The sequence below is a fragment of the Cydia pomonella genome, chromosome 25, assembly GCF_033807575.1.
Source record: "Cydia pomonella isolate Wapato2018A chromosome 25, ilCydPomo1, whole genome shotgun sequence".
In the NCBI taxonomy this organism is placed as follows: domain Eukaryota; kingdom Metazoa; phylum Arthropoda; class Insecta; order Lepidoptera; family Tortricidae; genus Cydia; species Cydia pomonella.
In genome coordinates this window covers 4,739,183-4,764,077 of record NC_084727.1, presented here as the reverse complement: position 1 = coordinate 4,764,077, position 24,895 = coordinate 4,739,183, and the positions used below count along the sequence as shown (strand labels likewise).

General features: G+C 48.0%; 5 protein-coding genes, 1 long non-coding RNA gene and 1 pseudogene across 6 annotated transcripts; 1 reads left to right on the top strand and 6 right to left on the bottom strand.

The window, feature by feature from the left end:
* Positions 1–4,161: 4,161 nt before the first annotated feature.
* Positions 4,162–4,863, bottom strand: LOC133531413 (histone H2A). Its single transcript, XM_061869618.1, has one exon. The coding sequence runs from the start codon at positions 4,628–4,630 to the stop codon at positions 4,256–4,258; it is 375 nt and encodes a 124-aa protein (XP_061725602.1). The 5' UTR covers positions 4,631–4,863; the 3' UTR covers positions 4,162–4,255.
* Positions 4,864–5,233: 370 nt separating this feature from the next.
* On the bottom strand, positions 5,234–6,261 carry LOC133531405 (histone H1B-like). Its single transcript, XM_061869609.1, has one exon. The coding sequence runs from the start codon at positions 6,102–6,104 to the stop codon at positions 5,427–5,429; it is 678 nt and encodes a 225-aa protein (XP_061725593.1). The 5' UTR covers positions 6,105–6,261; the 3' UTR covers positions 5,234–5,426.
* A 1,965-nt stretch (positions 6,262–8,226) lies between these two features.
* Positions 8,227–23,980, top strand: LOC133531419 (uncharacterized). Its single transcript, XR_009801529.1, has 2 exons — positions 8,227–8,302; positions 23,846–23,980. It is a non-coding gene; the product is annotated as an uncharacterized LOC133531419 (long non-coding RNA).
* Positions 8,436–24,868, bottom strand: LOC133531417 (uncharacterized; annotated as a pseudogene).
* LOC133531412 (histone H2B) lies at positions 11,021–11,617 on the bottom strand. The gene has a single exon (XM_061869617.1). The coding sequence runs from the start codon at positions 11,538–11,540 to the stop codon at positions 11,163–11,165; it is 378 nt and encodes a 125-aa protein (XP_061725601.1). The 5' UTR covers positions 11,541–11,617; the 3' UTR covers positions 11,021–11,162.
* LOC133531414 (histone H2A) lies at positions 14,723–15,424 on the bottom strand. The gene has a single exon (XM_061869619.1). The coding sequence runs from the start codon at positions 15,189–15,191 to the stop codon at positions 14,817–14,819; it is 375 nt and encodes a 124-aa protein (XP_061725603.1). The 5' UTR covers positions 15,192–15,424; the 3' UTR covers positions 14,723–14,816.
* On the bottom strand, positions 20,852–21,879 carry LOC133531406 (histone H1B-like). Its single transcript, XM_061869610.1, has one exon. The coding sequence runs from the start codon at positions 21,720–21,722 to the stop codon at positions 21,045–21,047; it is 678 nt and encodes a 225-aa protein (XP_061725594.1). The 5' UTR covers positions 21,723–21,879; the 3' UTR covers positions 20,852–21,044.
* Positions 24,869–24,895: the final 27 nt, after the last annotated feature.

Genomic DNA, 24,895 nt, shown 5'->3' with positions numbered 1-24,895 from the left:
AGCTGCGAGCGAGTATTTCCGCTCTGTCCTTGGCAGTGGACGTCAGGTACCCGTCCGTGTCGTCCAGTAGGGGCCGAATTGGTTCGGGCGCCGTGCTGAGTTGTCTGCATAACCTGTGGATGGACGGAACGTGATCAGTTATGCTGTCAATGTGTGCTTCCCAGCTTGCAGCTCTGTGCTCGCTGAGTTTGTCCCTTAACAGTCGCTCTAGACGATTGAGCTCAGCCTTGACCGACTGAGCCCTAGTCCTTTGCCACTGTTTCCTGTACCAGCGCTTTTTCTCCAAAAGCGCTTGGAGCGGCCTTGGGAGAGGGGTGCGCCGGTCCGTCTGCGGGATCGTGCGGCCTGCCACTGTGAGGGCCGCCTTGATGTCCTCCGTGATTGTTGTTGCTGCTGCTGCGTTGACCTCTTCTGCGGTCGAGATGGGACCTGTACGGGGAGTGTTTACCATGGCTTCTGAGAAAGCCGTCCAGTCGTAGCGGCGTCCAGGTCCTTTGGTGAGTCTCGTCGTCGGCTGGTCTGCGATGGTCAGGAGCACCGGCCTGTGGTCGGATGAGAGATCGTGAAATACCTCGTGCCGCATAAGGGCATTGACTCCGCGTGAAATCGCGAAGTCGATGGTGGTACCTCTGCGGTACACATCGGAGTCGTGGTAGTGGGTTGGCTCGTACGGCCCGGCCGCTACGAGATCCAGGTCCTCCACGATCCGGTAGATGATGTCCCCCGGAGGGGAGTGCGCGGAGGAGTTCCAAGCGGGATGCTCGGCGTTGAAGTCCCCGGCCAGGATGGTCGGCACGGGGGAGTCCACCAGAAGCTGCTGTAGGTCGGCTTGCATCTCTGCTATCCGGCAGTAACCGCAAGGCCTGTAGATAGCAAACAAGCGCAGATTATGCCTTTGCAGTTTGATATCTACCCCTAGAGCAGAGAATGATGTTGGCTGCGGCATGTCCACCAGTTGGTGGATGATAGTCCTCTTTATGAGGACTGCGAGGCCTCTGTAAGGGGCTCCGTCGTCGGGCCTCCTTTGGTCGAAGCGGTACACGATGTAGCCGCTGGCTGTGAGCGTCATTGATGGTTTCAGCTTTGTCTCGCTGATCAGCATGACGTCGATGTCTTGGCTGTGGAGGAAAGTGCGGAGATCATTAATTTTACCATTTAATGTCTGCGCGTTCCAATATACAACTCTTAAATCTTTCTCTTTAAGGCCGTATAAAAGTGCAGCTGGCGAATAACTTGCGTTATTGCTGAGAGAGGAGGGCTAAGTCTGGGTTTTAGCCAGTCTTAGTCAGAGACTTAATAACTACTACCAACTCGTCTAGCGTTGCCTTCAAGGACTCAGTCACCGCGGCTTGCACCGTGGCGACTATGCTCTTGTGCAACGCTTCAGTGTCGAACGCGGGGGGCGCTGCGGGTGGCGTCGCTCTGGGCTCTGTTTGTGGCTTCCTCTGCTGTTGCTGTCGTCGCTGCTGACCCGTCGTCCGGTCCTTCGGCTGGTTGGCTGGCGCCATCAGAGAACCTGTGGAAGATTCTACTACCATGACTGGAGTGTCCGAGGCCCTCGTGTCTGGGCCTCGTTGCGGCTGGCGGCGGGTGGGCGGGCGGCGGGTGTGAGAGCGAGTACCCGCACGCCAATTCCTCAGCTCTGCGAGGTAAGCTGGGCACTGCCTGTGGTTGGCAGGGTGGTCCCCGAAGCAGTTGCAGCACGTGGCTGGCTCCTCCTTCGGTCTCGTGCACTCGTTTGAGTGGTGGTCCAGTGAGCACTTGACGCACCGGACCGCCCTGTGGCACCCGTGGGACGAATGCCTAAACCCCTGGCACCGGTGACATTGCGGTGGCCCGGGCTTACCTCTCCAAGGTTCGACACGAACCTTGGTGGTGATGCCGGCTAGGTCCGTGAGGTCCAGGAAGCCTGGATTCTCGCGTTCCGTCCCGACGAGCTCGACGAAGAACACGCTGCTTCCTCGTCCTCTGCCTGGGGATATAAGTTTAGAATGCGATACGTTATACCCCTTTTCGGCGCAAGCGTCCTTGACGTCTTGCACCGTCGTTGTCGGTGGAAGGCCGCGGATTGCGGCCTTCATTGGCATGGCGGACCTCTCCGCGTGCTCGACGAACTCGAGCTTGTGGTGAAGGTCCCGCTGCTCCACGAGGTACTTCTTGACCCCTATGTATTCTACCCCGGACCTAGGGTAGAAACGGAGGCCTTTTGGGCCTGCGGTCTCGGTTGTGGCCGAGAACCCAAGCCGCTTGTTGGCCTGTACGTGACGGCGCCAGTCCGGGAAGTCCTCGACCAGGATCTGGGGTGGCTTGTACTTGGCCGGCTGGCCAGGCCTCTTCTTGATGCTGGCTGTGGTACCTGCGGATGAAGATGAAGAGGGGGCGGTATTAGCCTTTTTAGGCTTTGGCGGCGGCGATTTGGCCGCGGCGGCGTATGTGTCAGTGCTAGCTGCCGGCGTAGGCAGCAGTACTTTACGCTTTGGTGGCTGGTGTGATGTTCCGGCGGCTGGTGTCGATGGCTCCGCTGTGTCCATCGGCTGTTGGGAGACCTGTGGGCAGACCGCGGGTTGAGTAGGACCGCGCGACACAGGAGTGATACGGTTGCATTCCCGTTTCTCCTCCTGTGTCGGCGGGCTGTCCTCTTCCCGCTGTCTCTTCTGTTGACGCACCCCAGAGTGCGTCAACAGGGTTGACAGTAGCGCCGCCTCGAGCGGACCGAGGACGCAACTATCTAGCGATCCCCGAGCTACTCTGTCGAGTTTCTCGAAAATCGCCATCCAGGCGTCCCCGGTCATCTCGAGGCCGGGCTGAGGGCGGCAGGGCGACTTGCGGCGGCGTTGCGGCGAGTTGGCCGGCGTGATGAGGTTGCCGGCCGGTTGGGACGGACTTTCGGCACGTGGTGATTTACTACCACGTGGCGATTGGTCAGACCGAGACAAGTCTAGTGGCGACAAGTCGAGGCACGAGAAATCGCCACGTGCCAGACTCTCGACGACTGCTGTCTGCTCCGGTTCCCCGTCCTCGGGCGTCCCCGAATCGCATTGGCCCTCCGCGTTTGAGCCTTCGCTAGTAGCTTCCGCGGAGTCAACGACGTCAATGTGCTCTTCCGAGTCACTATTTGACATGGTTGACCCCGTGTAGCTTCCACGCGCCGGCAAACGCTTTGGTCCTTTGCTTTCGGGTTCGTCCTCGGTATCGGCGAGCAGGAGCAGGCCAGTGTCCGGGAGCTTTATCACCCGTGACGAAGTCGTCGCTGTGGCTGCGCTTTCCTCCGTTGTGGCCTTTGCCGCCTTGGGAGGCGTCCTCTGAATGAACATTGTGTGCGTCGCGGGTTGACCTGTAAATTAACACAGTAAGCACAAGATAATACAGTAGCACTATGTTGGGACTGGGCTATGGTGCCCCGTTCGTGGTTTGGGTTGTCACCGTTAGGTATCCACCAACAAACGGCCACTACGAAAGTGGTCTTTCAACACTGGGGGCCACTGCACTTTGCACAAACACTGAAGCTAACACAAGACAACTAGTGAGTTGGATAGGGTGCGTAAGTCTCGAGAGCTAGCTCAAGCGCGTGCGGTCCCTTCAACGTCACAGTCGCGACTCTCTCTGTGAAATCCGGATTTGATACCTCAATTTTTGTTAGCGCGGCGAACGGGAAATAGGGGATTAAAGATCGAGCGTCGCGCCGGCGGTATCTCGACCAATGGCGTTCGTGCATTATTAATATCGTCGGTCGGCATGGTGGGGAGTGCAAGCGCGTGTTGTTATTACACTTTATTATAACTATATTATTAGTCTACCACCGGATGTACTATGTAATAATATAGTTATAATAAAGTTTAATTATCATATATATATATATTTATTCGTATGCTTAATAACCATATAATAATAAATAAATTGTCGTTTAACATTCGATATTTCTCGACGCGATAAATATCTCCAATTTAGAATATTACAAATATTCTATATTAGGATACAGTTAATCTACTTACAATTATCATTGCATTCATTGTTTCATAAATTTGATCGATCGAATGACATCATATACGTATGCGTTATATACATGAAACTTATAAACGTTATCACAGAATTATATTGTGGCCCTGAAAAGGGCCTTTTGTAACGGCCACTCGGGCGGGAATGTAACAGAGGTCCCGTGCGATAAATAAATATACACGAGACAAATGCACACATTCACCGATAGCCGGGTGTCACCGCTATAGATGTAGCCATGTAGATGAGAAGTGAAGTGCACTTAAGCCTTCTTCTCGGTCTTCTTGGGCAGGAGCACGGCCTGAATGTTAGGCAGCACACCGCCCTGGGCGATGGTCACACCGGAGAGGAGCTTGTTCAACTCCTCGTCGTTGCGGATAGCCAGCTGAAGATGTCTGGGGATGATCCTGGTCTTCTTGTTGTCGCGGGCGGCGTTACCCGCCAACTCGAGAACCTCAGCGGCCAGGTACTCCATGACGGCGGCGAGGTACACCGGGGCTCCGGCACCTACGCGCTCGGCGTAGTTACCCTTCCGTAGAAGCCTGTGGATACGTCCGACGGGGAACTGGAGTCCGGCACGGTTAGAACGGGACTTTGCCTTTCCCTTAACCTTGCCACCTTTACCGCGTCCAGACATGTTTTAAGAGATTTAAGTTTAATTTACACACACACAAAACGAGAGCACGAATGCTTGTCAGTGTAATATTAAAAAATTGGCACAGCGCCCCTAAGATTATATAGGTTCACGGAGTGCGCTGTTAGTGGGGATACAACGAGCCGACATAACACGAGCCCGATCGACCAATCAACGCCCCGCGAGCAAGAGCACGATTTAGATAGAGATAAAATGTTTGAAACGATTGATTGATTGTTTGAAATCTAAGACTTTAAATAAATAAATAAATTAATTAATTAATTAATTAATATAAAATTTTGTTGGTTATACTAACGGGTGTGTGTTTATTCACGTTCGTGTGTAAATAAATTTATGAAAACCTAACATAATATGTATTATATTGAGATCATAATGATAATAATCATATCATATCATATTGAGACTTTTCCAAATGTCTGTTTGTTTACAGATGTATTTTTGTGTTAAGAGTTGCTTATAAGACACTTGATTTAAGATCGAGTTGTTTGTTTGTTTCTTTATTTATTTATTTGATTTATTTTGATCGATCGACTCGTGTATGTGCTTGTTGCAATGAAACAGAGGCGATGAACCCTTGAATACATTTGTTAGCCCTGAAAAGGGCTTTTTGATGTGCGTTTAACGCGCACAGGCGTATGACGTGAGTCGAGAAGAGGCGACACGTCGTCGTATAATAATATATAGCAACGACAATCAACATCTCCTCTAACAACATATCACTACAGTCACGCACGACCGATGTAAGAACGACGACGACGACGACAACGCGCTCGCAGTCTTACTTCTTCGCGGCAGCCTTCTTAGCGGCGGGCTTCGCTTTGGGAGCGGCCGCAGCTTTCTTGGGCTTGGGAGCTTTAGGCTTCTTGGTCGGCGGCTTCGCGGTCTTCTTGGCCTTGGGCGCGGCGGCGCTCTTGCCCTTGGCGGGGGTGGATGGTTTCTTCGCGGCGGGCTTCTTCTTGGCGGCGGCGGCCTTCTTGTCTTTTGTGGCGGCCTTAGGCTTGGCCGGGGACGCGGCGGCCTTCTTCGCCTTAGCCGGCTTAGCTGCGGCGGGCTTCTTAGCGGCGGCTGAAGATTTAGCGGTAGATTTCTTGGCCGCAGCGGGCTTCTTGCCGGTTGACGATGACTTTGACTCCAGTTTGAACGAGCCGGACGCGCCCTTGCCTTTGGTCTGAATCAGTGCGCCGGATTCGACTGCGCTCTTCAGATATTTTCTGATGAACGGCGCCAGCTTCTCGGCGTCGACCTTGTACTGGGCGGCGATGTATTTCTTGATAGCCTGCAGGGACGAACCGCTTCTCTCCTTCAACTCCTTGATGGCGCTGTTAACCATCTCCGAGGTCTTGGGGTGGGTGGGCTTCGCCTTAGGCTTCTTAGCGCCTGCGGAGGCGGACGCCTTCGGTTTCTTCGCGGGCGTCGCCGGGGCTGGAGCGTCGGCAGCAACTGCGGTATCGGCCATATTTAATGTCGAAATAAGCAAATAAGTTGTTACAAACACAAATTAGTAAATCGCACGAACTGCGCAAAGAGAACAGCGGACGCGTGTAAGCGGAGCGCTGCGCTGGCGAGTACTAAACACGCCTATGGGGGCGCCACCGATTATATATGTCCTACGGCTTAACCGTAACGCAGACCCTTATGTCGCGGGACGTTTTCTCGTAATAACACTTCCAACTTTTCACTTACTCGTTTATGATTAAACTAAATTTATAGTCAATTATATTATAATGATTATAATAAAATTGCACATATATATTCTTTATGAATTGATATATGTATTTTTATAACATTTATATTATTTGGAACGCCGATAAACGAATGGGAGAACTTTACTTTTGGTATTATAGGTTGCGGACACCTCGGGTCAGTTTAAAAACTGATTTTTTTTTAATTAAAATCACATTTAACGGTATTATGTGTTTTCCAGTTAAAAGCGAAGATACCATAGATGGATCTGACACAATAACAACATTATGAAATTGTCATTATAATGTTATTTTGACTTGTTGTATTCACTGTCGTAAAACAGCCGTACCGCGACTTTGATTGCCTACGTTCACTGGTTTGCTCTCTGCTGGTATCGATGTAAAACAGGGATAGGTAATTTATATTATGTTTAAATATTATTCTATTATTTATATCGATATATCGTAATAATGATAAACACATTCACGCCGCGTATATTATTGTAATTCGTTTAGTTAAATATATATATCTCTCTCTTCTACGAGGATCGTACAGCGACACTCGTAAATGACGGGCATGGTAGGGACTCGTGTCGTGTAAGGTCGTAGGTATTTTAGTTAAAATTTTTTTTTTTTTTAACATATTATGATGATCCGACTGACTGCCGATATTAAAACAACAACAATCTATATAAATTATTTTAAATTAAGTATACAATTTTGATCATAAAGATTATTAATTATGTTTAGATAGGTAGGTAAGTAAGTAAGTATATATACATACATAATATATTCATCATAGGAACATTCGCGATAGCGTTTATATACACAACAGAAGACGAAACCCAACATTTTTCTAGTCCAGTCTATTTACCACCTTCAGGAGGGGGTGAGGTCAGGTGTGAGTGGGTGCGGGGAATGTGGGTGTCCCTGTCTGTTTTTTGCAATATTTGCGAATCCTTTACCTAATTGGACAGTGCATCCTAGTCGGTAGTTATCAGTAGATGGCCGATTAGTTCAGGTCGGGCAGGGTCAAGTGAGAGAGTCGGTCACGGGTGAATCGCGGGTAAAATAAAATATGTGTGATTGTTTGTTTGTTTGTTTTTATTAAGTGGTTGTTGGACGATTGTGACTGATGGTGTTACATATTATTAGTAGTAAAACTAAGTGTGTGAGCGTGTGACAAATAAATTGATCCAGTGTTGTGCGGTGCAGTGCAGTGCAGTGCAGTGCAGGGCATGATTTTAATATTTGAAAACGTGAGTACCCAATGATAACATAATTAAATGTTAAGTTAGGTTAGGTTATGTAGTTATGCTAGTGTCTTGTCTGAGGAGTCTATGGAGTCGGGAAGTCGGGAGAGAAGAGAAAAAAAAAATAAGAATAATGTATGAAATGAATGAATGAACCTATCTGTGCGGTGCGAGAGAAGAATGATAAAGGAGAAGAGAATGGAGCATTTTAATTCGATCAATATATATATATGATATATGAATTGTTTCGAGTATCATAGACGGACGGACGGACGGACGGACGGACGGACGGACACGCGTAAAGCAAGACGTACAATCCGATCGTATATACATAGATAGATATATACCTACTCGTACACATAGATTGCGCATGACTGATTTTATGCATTTATTTATGTAGAAATGTTCATGAATATTATAATATGCAAGTTTCCGCAACTTGCATGATATAATATTTATTAATTTATTTATGGAATTTAGGGTAACACATTTTGTCTAATTTCAATACATAATATGTAAGTATTGACGAGCGGTCGGTCGGCGTTCAGTTATGTATGTATGTATTTACTTACAGACTGCCGTGCGGTGGTAGATTGCTACTTCGTGTTAATAAAGTCTCAATACGTTTTATCATAATTGTTTCAGAGAGCTGTCGTCAAACCACCGATGCGGCAAGCAATCTGGCTGTACAACTTGGAATATTGGAGTTGGGGTGCGGGGTAAGTAATTAATTAATTATATTATATTATTTTAACGTAAATAAGTATAATATGTACGTTAGGTTAGATAGATAGATCGATAGATTGTTTGTCCGTTTGTATCGGTACTGAAACTATGTATCGTAATCGTATCATAGAATTATTTGCGGCCCTGAAAAGGGCCTTTTTTTGTATTTGCGTCCGAGAAGGACGCACGCGGTGCGCTCGCGCGCGATACGGTAATACGTTACACGTATTACACGATATCGTCGTGTCCAGCGCCGCTTGCTTAACCTCCGAAACCGTAGAGGGTGCGGCCCTGACGCTTCAGAGCGTAGACTACGTCCATGGCGGTGACGGTCTTCCTCTTGGCGTGCTCGGTGTAGGTGACCGCGTCACGGATCACGTTCTCGAGGAACACCTTCAGGACGCCGCGGGTCTCCTCGTAGATCAGACCGGAGATACGCTTGACGCCACCTCTGCGAGCGAGACGACGGATGGCGGGCTTGGTGATACCCTGGATGTTATCACGGAGCACCTTCCTGTGGCGCTTGGCTCCTCCTTTCCCCAGGCCTTTACCTCCCTTACCGCGACCGGTCATTGCGACTTGTTAAAGATTAAACTTTTAGATAACGGAATATATAACACACGCGACACACGACTTGCGGCGCGCGTCGACACGAGTGGAATAGCTATAACCGACCCTGGCGGTGCTGTATTTATACGCTCCACCCTATAGCGGGGAGACGGGGGACGGGGGTTATAAAATATCGGAGCACACGATGCGAACGCTTAAAATGTGATTATTTCAAAATATAAATAATTTCTCATAATATGTTATTTAAATTCTTTTTGGGTACCTACACACAGGGGATAAACTTCATATTACTATAAATAACGACGGCACAACCGGCACATGTAAAAGATCTGGCCTTATATATGTGTAGGTAGCCCTCTCTCTCTCTCTCTCTCTCTCTATTTCTCCTCTAATACAATTGTAATAATTCAGTAAATATATTTCAGAAAAGGTATACTTAAAATTTGATATTTCCATCTATATTATTAGACGGATTAGGTACCTTCTAGAAGTCATTATGAGTCTTGTTACTGCGTAAAATTAATCACGATTTTATTTATTTATATGTATTTCCAGTCTATTATAAATTCTTATAGGAAATAAGTTCGTCAATCGAATCGAATATAAATAGTCTCGTATTATTATTACATAGTTTGTAAGTATTTTATTATGTATAGGGGACCGATCGATTTAACTAAGCAAGTGTTTGTTCAAAGAAACATTTGTTAATTTTTCGAATTATGTGTGGCCCTGAAAAGGGCCTTTTGATTTGACAGAAGCTTCACGTTCGCATGTCCAAACGCAAAACGCGTGGTACAAAATAATACATATAATGTAACCTTATGCGTTCGCGCAGACTGCGTTCGGCGATTTATGCTTCGTGTCAGTTTTAGCGTGGTGGTTTAGGCACACACACATACACACAGGACGTTTAAGCACGTTCACCGCGGATCCTGCGAGCCAGCTGGATGTCCTTGGGCATGATGGTGACACGCTTGGCGTGGATGGCGCACAGGTTGGTGTCCTCGAAGAGACCGACGAGGTAAGCCTCGCTGGCCTCCTGGAGAGCCATAACGGCGGAGCTCTGGAAGCGCAGGTCGGTCTTGAAGTCCTGAGCGATCTCACGGACCAGACGCTGGAAGGGCAGCTTGCGGATCAGAAGCTCAGTGCTCTTCTGGTAGCGACGGATCTCACGTAGGGCTACGGTGCCGGGTCTGTAGCGATGGGGTTTCTTGACACCGCCGGTGGCGGGCGCACTCTTGCGGGCCGCCTTGGTGGCGAGCTGTTTGCGGGGCGCTTTACCACCGGTGGATTTACGAGCGGTCTGTTTGGTACGGGCCATTGCGAAAAATTACTACGACACGCGTGTACGTTACTTTAACGAGTCACGAGAGGGAATAAACGAAGCAACGCGTCGCCGGCGTCTTTTATGTGCTGGTCGGAAAGAGACGGAGTTAGTGTCCGTGTGAGCGAGAGGGCTATAAAATTCACATAAACGGCCCCCTCACCCCCTCTTCCTTTCTCACCATTTCGATTTGTGGTGTACAATGTCAATAAAATATTATTTAAATATTAATACATAATATTATATACACATTAATACATATATACTCGTATATATAGTTTTACATAAGAGTAGTTATTTAAAACGTAATTTAACTTCAAGAAACCTCGAACACGAACAAACCTAACTCCATTTATCAATTATTATTATTATTTTTCGTAAAAAAATAAAAAAAAAAAACTTAATCATATCAAACCTAACTCCGGGGAACCTAACTCCTCGGAACCTAACTCCGCGGAACCTAACTACGGGGAACCTAACTCCTCGGAACCTAACTCCGCGGAACCTAACTCGATCAAACCCAACTGTGTACTATAACAGAAGCACTACTATAAGTTATAAGAGAAGCATTACCTACATATATTATATTATGTTAGACATATTTATATATATGTTTAGTTTTAAAATATTTACGCGCGTCCGTGAATACATGTGTATAATAATCATAAGATTACCGCTACTACTAGCAAATTAACTTAGCTTAAAATGCTAATAATAATTGTGATTTTATACTACTGCCACTGATGATTATTTATTTATCGATCGATTGACACCGTATGGACGGCTAGAAACTTTTTATATCATATTCAGAACGTATTTGTGGCCCTGAAAAGGGCCTTTTTGTTTGTAGCACAAACCACACTCTCGCAGCGTGTCGTGTCGCAATACGAACTACCTAACCCATTACACTAAAATGTGTATTGAGAAAAGACAGACCGCACACGAGGAACGACGGACGCTTACTTGGAGCTGGTGTACTTGGTGACGGCCTTAGTGCCTTCACTGACGGCGTGCTTGGCGAGCTCACCGGGCAGCAAGAGCCTCACGGAGGTCTGCACCTCCCTGCTGGTGATGGTGGACCTCTTGTTGTAGTGAGCCAGGCGGGAGGCCTCGGCGGCGATGCGCTCGAAGATGTCGTTCACGAAAGAGTTCATGATAGACATGGCCTTGCTGGAGATACCGGTGTCGGGGTGGACCTGCTTGAGCACCTTGTATATGTAGATGGCGTAGCTCTCCTTGCGCTTATGCTTCTTCTTTTTCTTAGAGTCCGACTTGGAGATGTTCTTCTGAGCCTTGCCGGATTTCTTGGCGGCCTTACCGCTAGTCTTGGGTGGCATTATGATATAAGTAGTTAGTTAGATGCTTACAGTACGAGAGTCGAACTTGCTATGTGAAATCCGGTCGAGTAATCTGTCGATACCCCCCGTCAGGGGGGTATGAGGGGCCGCTACCGCACAATGGCTGCGGCGGCTGTCGCGGGTCGCTTCCCCACCGACTGGTGGGGTGGTCGAGTGGCCGTCATTTTGGGGACGGTGTGGGTTGCTGGTGTGGGCCAGCTCTTCGCTACCGATCGTTTATCCAACCCCACGGCCCCTAACCTGGTGATACCGTTTGAGCGGGGCCAGGTTATGGAGCCGCGGAGAAGGCGACCGGCAGCTTAGCTGGCGTGTGTGGCGTGTTGCATCCGAATGTAGTGTGGTGAGCAGTGCTTGTCAGCTACTGCTGGTGTAGAAGGGCTCGGGGCAAGTCCCGAGCCCACCTCTCCGGAGGTCTGGTGTTGTGGTGTGGCGCGATGTCCCGAAGATGGTCCAGGCCGGCGTTGTCCGCGCGGTCAAACATGACCCGCGCGAGACGCTCGACGAACTCCTCCAGGCCGCGCCACTTCAGTGTCTCGGTGAGGGCTGCGTTGCTGACGTACCGCGGGCACTTGAGGATGGTCCTCAGTGTGAGGGTCTCCTGGCGCCTCATCTTCTCCTTGTTTGACCTGGAACAGAAAGAGTACCAGGCAGGTGAAGCATAAGTCAGTCTTGATCGTACGTAAGCTTTGTACAGACCAAGCTTGGTCCGTACAGGGAGCTTACTGCAGAAGACCGGACGCAGACACATGCGAGCGACTTTCGCTCTTCGAACTGTGTCTGCGGCGTGCCGGTCCATGTTGAGCCTCCTGTCTATGGTCACCCCCAGGTATTTCACTGCGGGCGACCATGTGAGCGGCTGACCTAAAAGAGAAGGAGGATTGGGTAGGGCGGTGGCTTGCCCTGTGATGAGAGCTTGCGTTTTGCCCACATTGACTGATAGCCTCCATTTGGAGAGCCAGTCAGGAAGGGCGTCAAGCGTCGGCTGTATCTTGGATACAGCGTGCGGCATCTTAAAAGATGTCGCAAAGTAGGCGGCGTCGTCTGCGAAGAGGGCTAGCTGCGCTTGCCCAACGACAGGAATGTCGTCGGTATAGCACGCATAGCATGCGGGCGACAGGCAGCTCCCCTGCGGGACGCCAGCCTGGATGCGGCGTTCCTGCGACACCGCGTTTTCCACTTGTACGTGGAAGCGGCGGTCTGTCAGGAAGGATGCGATGACTCTCACGATGCGGCGGGGTGCTGTGGACAGAGAAAGTTTGTATATTAGACCATCGTGCCAGACTCGGTCAAAAGCTTTCTCCATGTCTAGGAGAACCGCGACTGTGAACTCCTTCTTGTTGAGCGCCGCGCCCATGTGGTGTAGGACGCGGGTGAGCTGCAGCGTCGTGGAGTGTTGAGACCTGAAACCAAATTGCTCCGGCCTGGGAGTGATGTGTGGTGAGAGGTGCCGGAGCAGCATCCTCTCAAACACCTTAGAGAGGTTGCATAGCAACGTGATTGGCCGGTAGTTCTTCGGGTCTTTTCTGTCCTTCCCTGGTTTGGGAAGGACGATGACCCGCCCGGTCTTCCAGATGTCGGGGAAGTGCCCCGACCGCAGGATCCCGTTGAACAGGCGCGCCACCGCCGCTAAGGTGTTTAGCGGCAGGTGGCGGAGCGCCATGTTTGGGATCTCGTCGGGGCCCGGCGCCTTCCTCGGGTTGCAGTGGCGTTTGATGGACGCCTGGACCTGTGAAGGAGAGAAGTACAGTGGGTCATCGTGTGTCTGTACAGGCACGCTGAGATAATCTCGAACGTGTTGAACGATGTCCGCTGTGTGCTGCGGGTCGGTGTCGGGATTGGGCCTGAATTGTTGCTCAAGGCTGCGAGCGAGTATTTCCGCTCTGTCCTTGGCAGTGTACTTCAGGTACCCGTCCGTGTCGTCCAGTAGGGGCCGAATTGGTTCGGGCGCCGTGCTGAGTTGTCTGCATAACCTGTGGATGGACGGAACGTGATCAGTTATGCTGTCAATGTGTGCTTCCCAGCTTGCAGCTCTGTGCTCGCTGAGTTTGTCCCTTAACAGTCGCTCTAGACGATTGAGCTCAGCCTTGACCGACTGAGCCCTAGTCCTTTGCCACTGTTTCCTGTACCAGCGCTTTTTCTCCAAAAGCGCTTGGAGCGGCCTTGGGAGAGGGGTGCGCCGGTCCGTCTGCGGGATCGTGCGGCCTGCCACTGTGAGGGCCGCCTTGATGTCCTCCGTGATTGTTGTTGCTGCTGCGTTGACCTCTTCTGCGGTCGAGATGGGACCTGTACGGGGAGTGTTTACCATGGCTTCTGAGAAAGCCGTCCAGTCGTAGCGGCGTCCAGGTCCTTTGGTGAGTCTCGTCGTCGGCTGGTCTGCGATGGTCAGGAGCACCGGCCTGTGGTCGGATGAGAGATCGTGAAATACCTCGTGCCGCATAAGGGCATTGACTCCGCGTGAAATCGCGAAGTCGATGGTGGTACCTCTGCGGTACACATCGGAGTCGTGGTAGTGGGTGGGCTCGTACGGCCCGGCCGCTACGAGATCCAGGTCCTCCACGATCCGGTAGATGATGTCCCCCGGAGGGGAGTGCGCGGAGGAGTTCCTGTGAAATCCGGATTTGATACCTCAATTTTTGTTAGCGCGGCGAACGGGAAATAGGGGATTAAAGATCGAGCGTCGCGCCGGCGGTATCTCGACCAATGGCGTTCGTGCATTATTAATATCGTCGGTCGGCATGGTGGGGAGTGCAAGCGCGTGTTGTTATTACACTTTATTATAACTATATTATTATTCTACCACCGGATGTACTATGTAATAATATAGTTATAATAAAGTTTAATTATCATATATATATATATTTATTCGTATGCTTAATAACCATATAATAATAAATAAATTGTCGTTTAACATTCGATATTTCTCGACGCGATAAATATCTCCAATTTAGAATATTACAAATATTCTATATTAGGATACAGTTAATCTACTTACAATTATCATTGCATTCATTGTTTCATAAATTTGATCGATCGAATGACATCATATACGTATGCGTTATATACATGAAACTTATAAACGTTATCACAGAATTATATTGTGGCCCTGAAAAGGGCCTTTTGTAACGGCCACTCGGGCGGGAATGTAACAGAGGTCCCGTGCGATAAATAAATATACACGAGACAAATGCACACATTCACCGATAGCCGGGTGTCACCGCTATAGATGTAGCCATGTAGATGAGAAGTGAAGTGCACTTAAGCCTTCTTCTCGGTCTTCTTGGGCAGGAGCACGGCCTGAATGTTAGGCAGCACACCGCCCTGGGCGATGGTCACACCGGAGAGGAGCTTGTTCAACTCCTCGTCGTTGCGGATAGCCAGCTGAAGATGTCTGGGGATGATCCTGGTCTTCTTGTTGTCGCGGGCGGCGTTACCCGCCAACTCGAGAACCTCAGCGGCCAGGTACTCCATGACGGCGGCGAGGTACACCGGGGCTCCGGCACCTACGCGCTCGGCGTAGTTACCCTTCCGTAGAAGCCTGTGGATACGTCCGACGGGGAACTGGAGTCCGGCACGGTTAGAACGGGACTTTGCCTTTCCCTTAACCTTGCCACCTTTACCGCGTCCAGACATGTTTTAAGAGATTTAAGTTTAATTTACACACACACAAAACGAGAGCACGAATGCTTGTCAGTGTAATATTAAAAAATTGGCACAGCGCCCCTAAGATTATATAGGTTCACGGAGTGCGCTGTTAGTGGGGATACAACGAGCCGACATAACACGAGCCCGATCGACCAATCAACGCCCCGCGAGCAAGAGCACGATTTAGATAGAGATAAAATGTTTGAAACGATTGATTGATTGTTTGAAATCTAAGACTTTAAATAAATAAATAAATTAATTATGATAACTAGCGGTGGACTGTGGACTGTATAATGAACGATGGGATGATGGAAACACGTATTATAAATTAATTACTTTAATAAATATAATTACAACAAATATTAGGCACAATTCTATCAGTGGCAACGGCAGAACTGACACATGACATGGAAAATAATAAAAACTAGAAGTATAAAAGAGGTTGCATGCCGGCCAGTCGCCAACATACCGGACCCCCAGTGGAACACTAATCACTGGTGGCTACTGGCTGAGGTGCGGCCTCCATCAGAATAAGTTTCCGGGCCGGTCTGCGTAGCATGCCTCCTTTGGTGTGGACGTCTGCCACGCGGACCGCTCCGTCGGGTCCTAAGTAAACCTTTGCTATCCTTCCTAGTGGCCACAAACCACGAGGAAGGGTAGGGTCGGCGATCAACACCACATCACCCTCGCTAAGATTTAACGCGTTGTTGTTGGGTCCCCTCGGTCGAAGCGTCGGTAAATACTCGCGTAGCCAACGTGCCCAAAACTGATCTGCTAGGCGCAGGGTTCTCCGCCAGTCACATCGTCGGGATAGATCTGCGTCTGTCAGCGACGTGGTCCATGGTACTACTGATGAGGAGCCCAGGATGAAATGAAAAGGTGTTATTGCCTCTGGTGCATCTGGGGAAGACGGGACGTATGTTAGTGGCCTTGAATTCACTATTGATTCAGCCTCGAGTAGGAGCGTTGACAGGACCTCTTCCTTTAATGGTCGATTTGTTAGGCAGGATCTGAGGGCTGCTTTCACTGTCCGCACAAGCCGCTCCCAGGCGCCACCCATAAACGGGGATGCAGGTGGTATAAAACGCCAGTCAATTTTATGGTTAGTGGCGTAATCTATGACCGAATTGTCGTGTAGGGTGCGCAGTTCGCGGGAAGAGCCAACAAAGTTAGTCCCGTTATCGGAAAATATGGTGGTGGGCGATCCACGGCGAGCAATGAAGCGTCTGAGGCTCATTATAGCACTATCTGCAGTGAGTGAGTTCACGACTTCGAGGTGAAGCGCTCTGGTTGTGAGGCACGTATATAAGGCAATGTATCGTTTCTCGCTCCGCCGATATAGCGTTACCAGGATCGGGCCAAAATAATCGAGACCCACGTGGGTGAATGTTCTTTTATGGTGATCCAGACGTTCTGGTGGTAAGTTGCCGGTCTGGGGATGGATAGGTTTCATGTTCCATCTCTTGCACTTCAAGCAGGCGCTTGCTACGCTACGGATGGTTCCTCTGGCTCTTAAGATTGAATATCTTTGCCGAAGTTCATTCAGGATGAGTTCATTAAACTGATGCGCGGCTTTGATATGTTCGTGGAGGATCAAGAGTCGTGAAATGTAGTGGCGGCCGTCGAGGATCATGGGTGATTTCATCTCGTCATTCACTCCCGGTGCGGAACTTATGCGCGTGTTTTGACGCATTAGGCCTTCTCCATCTAGTGTGGGTGCGAGTTTCTTAATCCGACTCTCCTTGGGCACTGGCTTCGAAGATCGTAAGTTCGATATTTCCTCAGGAAAACTCTCTCTCTGTGCATGACGGACCAACATCTTCTCTGCTTCTATTATATCTGCCGCGTGAAGCTGGTGGGGAAACGTGGTGTTATCAATGTAAAGTTTGGAATTTGGATCTATTGGCCGAGACAGTTTAAGCCGGAATAGGCGTGCGCCCTGAAGAAAACGGACCGTGGCACGTAGTAAACGTAGCCAGGAGCTAAAACGCGTTGGATCAGGTAACAAATTCAAGTGTGGGGTGTCGAGCAGCAGAACCACCAGATTTGATTTTAATTCAGGGTCTGGTGAGATCTCTTCCTCGTCAGTGACGCGTTCGGTCGGCCAAGTACAGGACGGTTCAACAAGGAACTGTGGGCCGGTGAACCACCGATGAGATGCAGTAAAGTCAGTTCGTTTTGGTTTTGTCGCATCGTCAGCGATGTTGAGAAAGGTAGGGATCCACCTCCAATCGGATGGATTGGTGGTTTCCAATATCTCTCCCAACCTGTGTGCTACGAAAGGTTTAAAAGCGCGAGCGTCACTCCGGATCCACTTTAGGACAGTGGTTGAGTCAGTCCAGAAAATGGTTGCGGAGGGCTTGAAACGGTGGGCTTGCAGAATTGTCTGCGCAAAACGCGACGCAATGAGCGCCGCTTGTAATTCCAGTCTTGGGATGGAAACCGGTTTCAGGGGACAAACTCGGGCCTTGCTACCGATGAGGGCTGTCGATACAGAGTCATCGCTGTAAGTGAAACGCCAATAGGCAACGCAGGCGTAGGCTTGTTCGCCACCGTCGGCGATGACGTGCAGCTGAACGTCCGACAAATCTGACCTGACCATGTACCAGCGAGGGATTTTAATATCTGCTGCAACCTGCAGCTGTGCAAACCAGTCCTTAGATTCGCTTACGTACATCTCAGGTAAGTCTGTGTCCCAACCAACACCTGCCCGCCATAATCTCTGAATTAAAATGCGACCCCAAATAACGACCGGCATCAGTAGGCCAAGAGGGTCATAGACTTTCATGACGTTCGATAGCAGAATGCGTTTTGTTAAAATGCTGGTCGGTATCTGAGGTACGCCACGAAACCCTAAGAAATCTTGCCGTGGATTCCATTTAACGCCCAAGACGCCGACGTCACTACTGGGAGGCAGGTAAACATCAGAAGTTGCGTCGCTACGAAGTTCCTTCGGGACAAGAGAGAGTGCCTCTGGATGGTTAGACGTCCACGCTCGCATCTCGAAACCACATTTCTTGTGCACTGTAATGACGTCGACGGCTAGTTGAGCTGCATCGGCAACATTAGAATGGCTGCCGAGGTAGTCGTCCATATAGTGGTCTTCTATTATTGCCTTGCAGGCGGTAGCGAAATCACCTTCGTGCATCATCGCGTTTTTGTTTTTGATATAAAGGGCAATGAAAGGACTCGAAACCGCGCCGAAAATCATTGATGACATGCGGTATTCCTTGACCTCACCGTCTTTGCCGCGCCAGAGAAAGCGTTGGGCGTCCCTGTCCCTTGTGGCGATTTTAATCTGGGGGAACATCTCCTTGATGTCGCCATTTAGGGCTACTGCGCCTTCTCTGAAACGGAATAGAATGTCGAGTAGGGGAGACAATAGGTCAGGACCTTGGAGAAGCAGATTGTTCAGGCTTACGCCTTTTGTTGTGGCAGCTGCGTCATGGACTGCTCTCAGCTTCTTCTTCTGAGGATGATAGACGCCAAAGATAGGCAGGTACCAGCGAATGGAGCCATCTGGGTTGACACAAGAGGCGTTTGGTGCGGGTCGATGGTGGTAGGTCTTCGAATCACACTCTTCGGCATAGCCCTTACTGATTATGTCGTCTATAAATTGTTGGAAAGCCGCGGCAAACGCTGGGTCCTTTGACATCTGTCGCTCGAGGGCCTTGAAGCGTGAGAGTGCCTGTGGGTAGCTATCTGGTATAATTGTCGGTAGCACCTCCTTCCAAGGCAGGCCAACCTCAAAGTGATCATCGTCAAGATGGCGAGCGGTTGATTCCATGATGTCTAAAACCCGTTGATCCTCACTGTTTTGACGTGGAACCTTTTTTATGATACCCAATGCATCGATGTCGTATTGGCATTTTATAAGTGTGTCCAAATCTTCCGTGACGTGATGGACGAATTCAAGTGGCTTAGATGACAAAGAGTGTGCGCCATGGAGTACCCAACCTAATAAGGTTTTTGAGGCAACAGGGTCGTTCTTTTTTCCGCACCGCACTTCGCGACTTAGAGATAAATACCAATCAGGCGCGCCGATTAGGACGGTTGGATAAACATCGGTATGTGACATTTCGTTGGCTAGACTTGACAAATGATCGTAATCTATGATATTAATCGTATCTGGATATCGCGCGCGAAGTCCTAAGGGTTTCATGGCTCGCGCGTGTTCGATTAGATAACGATCGGGTCTGTTTCGACCGCGTATATAAAAATCGACATAACTTACGTCAAGTTCCGTCGTCATGTTACTAACACCTTCAATGCGAAGACGCTCCGGACAGGTGGGCTTCGCGCCGATGCGTGCTGCTACCTCGGCGTCAATGAGAGTTGAAACGCTGCCATCGTCAAGTAGCGCTGTTGTCTCAAACGTGCCGTCAGGACCCTCGAGTACAATCGGGACCACTTTCAGCAGGCCGCGGGGACGTGGACGTGAAGTCGATGGGAAGGATCCTGTCACATTAATTGAACAATCAGTAGTATTCGCAATTTTGTCAGAAGGTTCAATTTCGTTATTAGTAGTATTTATGTTGGCAGGACATGTAGGGTTGACAGAGGAAGTTTGAAGACAATTGCTCTGTCCACTTGGAGCTGCGCCAGGATTGGCGTCGGCTGTCCCTGTGCCGTGGAGGAGCGCGTTATGACGTCTAGGGCAACCATCGACACCGCAACGTTTCGCGCGGCAATTATTCCACGTGTGTGGGTTAGACTTCAAACAACGATAACACACTTTAGCCTCTCGGACCCAGCGCCATCTGTCTTCTAATTTTAGGTTTAAAAAACTCTTACATGTTTTTATCTTATGAGGTCCTTGTTTACAATATGCACAATGCTCATATGTATTCTCGCTAGATACCGTGGCATGTATTGTTTCCCTTTTTAATGGGAATTTCGGAGCATTAGTTCGTGGTGCATTTGAATGCATTGGTGGCGGCGGTGCCTTAATCGTACTGTCGGCAACAAAATTATATTTCAATTGTTTGTCGGCCTCGGCTAAGAGGAAACGTGACAATAGTTCAAGTTTTGTTAGACTTTGTTGCTCTGGGGCGTGAGCCGATGCGTAGTCTGTAAAACGAGATCTATCTATTAGGATGGTGGACCAAAATGATAACTAGCGGTGGACTGTGGACTGTATAATGAACGATGGGATGATGGAAACACGTATTATAAATTAATTACTTTAATAAATATAATTACAACAAATATTAGGCACAATTCTATCAGTGGCAACGGCAGAACTGACACATGACATGGAAAATAATAAAAACTAGAAGTATAAAAGAGGTTGCATGCCGGCCAGTCGCCAACAAATTAATTAATTAATTAATATAAAATTTTGTTGGTTATACTAACGGGTGTGTGTTTATTCACGTTCGTGTGTAAATAAATTTATGAAAACCTAACATAATATGTATTATATTGAGATCATAATGATAATAATCATATCATATCATATTGAGACTTTTCCAAATGTCTGTTTGTTTACAGATGTATTTTTGTGTTAAGAGTTGCTTATAAGACACTTGATTTAAGATCGAGTTGTTTGTTTGTTTCTTTATTTATTTATTTGATTTATTTTGATCGATCGACTCGTGTATGTGCTTGTTGCAATGAAACAGAGGCGATGAACCCTTGAATACATTTGTTAGCCCTGAAAAGGGCTTTTTGATGTGCGTTTAACGCGCACAGGCGTATGACGTGAGTCGAGAAGAGGCGACACGTCGTCGTATAATAATATATAGCAACGACAATCAACATCTCCTCTAACAACATATCACTACAGTCACGCACGACCGATGTAAGAACGACGACGACGACGACAACGCGCTCGCAGTCTTACTTCTTCGCGGCAGCCTTCTTAGCGGCGGGCTTCGCTTTGGGAGCGGCCGCAGCTTTCTTGGGCTTGGGAGCTTTAGGCTTCTTGGTCGGCGGCTTCGCGGTCTTCTTGGCCTTGGGCGCGGCGGCGCTCTTGCCCTTGGCGGGGGTGGATGGTTTCTTCGCGGCGGGCTTCTTCTTGGCGGCGGCGGCCTTCTTGTCTTTTGTGGCGGCCTTAGGCTTGGCCGGGGACGCGGCGGCCTTCTTCGCCTTAGCCGGCTTAGCTGCGGCGGGCTTCTTAGCGGCGGCTGAAGATTTAGCGGTAGATTTCTTGGCCGCAGCGGGCTTCTTGCCGGTTGACGATGACTTTGACTCCAGTTTGAACGAGCCGGACGCGCCCTTGCCTTTGGTCTGAATCAGTGCGCCGGATTCGACTGCGCTCTTCAGATATTTTCTGATGAACGGCGCCAGCTTCTCGGCGTCGACCTTGTACTGGGCGGCGATGTATTTCTTGATAGCCTGCAGGGACGAACCGCTTCTCTCCTTCAACTCCTTGATGGCGCTGTTAACCATCTCCGAGGTCTTGGGGTGGGTGGGCTTCGCCTTAGGCTTCTTAGCGCCTGCGGAGGCGGACGCCTTCGGTTTCTTCGCGGGCGTCGCCGGGGCTGGAGCGTCGGCAGCAACTGCGGTATCGGCCATATTTAATGTCGAAATAAGCAAATAAGTTGTTACAAACACAAATTAGTAAATCGCACGAACTGCGCAAAGAGAACAGCGGACGCGTGTAAGCGGAGCGCTGCGCTGGCGAGTACTAAACACGCCTATGGGGGCGCCACCGATTATATATGTCCTACGGCTTAACCGTAACGCAGACCCTTATGTCGCGGGACGTTTTCTCGTAATAACACTTCCAACTTTTCACTTACTCGTTTATGATTAAACTAAATTTATAGTCAATTATATTATAATGATTATAATAAAATTGCACATATATATTCTTTATGAATTGATATATGTATTTTTATAACATTTATATTATTTGGAACGCCGATAAACGAATGGGAGAACTTTACTTTTGGTATTATAGGTTGCGGACACCTCGGGTCAGTTTAAAAACTGATTTTTTTTAATTAAAATCACATTTAACGGTATTATGTGTTTTCCAGTTAAAAGCGAAGATACCATAGATGGATCTGACACAATAACAACATTATGAAATTGTCATTATAATGTTATTTTGACTTGTTGTATTCACTGTCGTAAAACAGCCGTACCGCGACTTTGATTGCCTACGTTCACTGGTTTGCTCTCTGCTGGTATCGATGTAAAACAGGGATAGGTAATTTATATTATGTTTAAATATTATTCTATTATTTATATCGATATATCGTAATAATGATAAACACATTCACGCCGCGTATATTATTGTAATTCGTTTAGTTAAATATATATATCTCTCTCTTCTACGAGGATCGTACAGCGACACTCGTAAATGACGGGCATGGTAGGGACTCGTGTCGTGTAAGGTCGTAGGTATTTTAGTTAAAATTTTTTTTTTTTTTAACATATTATGATGATCCGACTGACTGCCGATATTAAAACAACAACAATCTATATAAATTATTTTAAATTAAGTATACAATTTTGATCATAAAGATTATTAATTATGTTTAGATAGGTAGGTAAGTAAGTAAGTATATATACATACATAATATATTCATCATAGGAACATTCGCGATAGCGTTTATATACACAACAGAAGACGAAACCCAACATTTTTCTAGTCCAGTCTATTTACCACCTTCAGGAGGGGGTGAGGTCAGGTGTGAGTGGGTGCGGGGAATGTGGGTGTCCCTGTCTGTTTTTTGCAATATTTGCGAATCCTTTACCTAATTGGACAGTGCATCCTAGTCGGTAGTTATCAGTAGATGGCCGATTAGTTCAGGTCGGGCAGGGTCAAGTGAGAGAGTCGGTCACGGGTGAATCGCGGGTAAAATAAAATATGTGTGATTGTTTGTTTGTTTGTTTTTATTAAGTGGTTGTTGGACGATTGTGACTGATGGTGTTACATATTATTAGTAGTAAAACTAAGTGTGTGAGCGTGTGACAAATAAATTGATCCAGTGTTGTGCGGTGCAGTGCAGTGCAGTGCAGTGCAGGGCATGATTTTAATATTTGAAAACGTGAGTACCCAATGATAACATAATTAAATGTTAAGTTAGGTTAGGTTATGTAGTTATGCTAGTGTCTTGTCTGAGGAGTCTATGGAGTCGGGAAGTCGGGAGAGAAGAGAAAAAAAAAATAAGAATAATGTATGAAATGAATGAATGAACCTATCTGTGCGGTGCGAGAGAAGAATGATAAAGGAGAAGAGAATGGAGCATTTTAATTCGATCAATATATATATATGATATATGAATTGTTTCGAGTATCATAGACGGACGGACGGACGGACGGACGGACGGACGGACACGCGTAAAGCAAGACGTACAATCCGATCGTATATACATAGATAGATATATACCTACTCGTACACATAGATTGCGCATGACTGATTTTATGCATTTATTTATGTAGAAATGTTCATGAATATTATAATATGCAAGTTTCCGCAACTTGCATGATATAATATTTATTAATTTATTTATGGAATTTAGGGTAACACATTTTGTCTAATTTCAATACATAATATGTAAGTATTGACGAGCGGTCGGTCGGCGTTCAGTTATGTATGTATGTATTTACTTACAGACTGCCGTGCGGTGGTAGATTGCTACTTCGTGTTAATAAAGTCTCAATACGTTTTATCATAATTGTTTCAGAGAGCTGTCGTCAAACCACCGATGCGGCAAGCAATCTGGCTGTACAACTTGGAATATTGGAGTTGGGGTGCGGGGTAAGTAATTAATTAATTATATTATATTATTTTAACGTAAATAAGTATAATATGTACGTTAGGTTAGATAGATAGATCGATAGATTGTTTGTCCGTTTGTATCGGTACTGAAACTATGTATCGTAATCGTATCATAGAATTATTTGCGGCCCTGAAAAGGGCCTTTTTTTGTATTTGCGTCCGAGAAGGACGCACGCGGTGCGCTCGCGCGCGATACGGTAATACGTTACACGTATTACACGATATCGTCGTGTCCAGCGCCGCTTGCTTAACCTCCGAAACCGTAGAGGGTGCGGCCCTGACGCTTCAGAGCGTAGACTACGTCCATGGCGGTGACGGTCTTCCTCTTGGCGTGCTCGGTGTAGGTGACCGCGTCACGGATCACGTTCTCGAGGAACACCTTCAGGACGCCGCGGGTCTCCTCGTAGATCAGACCGGAGATACGCTTGACGCCACCTCTGCGAGCGAGACGACGGATGGCGGGCTTGGTGATACCCTGGATGTTATCACGGAGCACCTTCCTGTGGCGCTTGGCTCCTCCTTTCCCCAGGCCTTTACCTCCCTTACCGCGACCGGTCATTGCGACTTGTTAAAGATTAAACTTTTAGATAACGGAATATATAACACACGCGACACACGACTTGCGGCGCGCGTCGACACGAGTGGAATAGCTATAACCGACCCTGGCGGTGCTGTATTTATACGCTCCACCCTATAGCGGGGAGACGGGGGACGGGGGTTATAAAATATCGGAGCACACGATGCGAACGCTTAAAATGTGATTATTTCAAAATATAAATAATTTCTCATAATATGTTATTTAAATTCTTTTTGGGTACCTACACACAGGGGATAAACTTCATATTACTATAAATAACGACGGCACAACCGGCACATGTAAAAGATCTGGCCTTATATATGTGTAGGTAGCCCTCTCTCTCTCTCTCTCTCTCTCTATTTCTCCTCTAATACAATT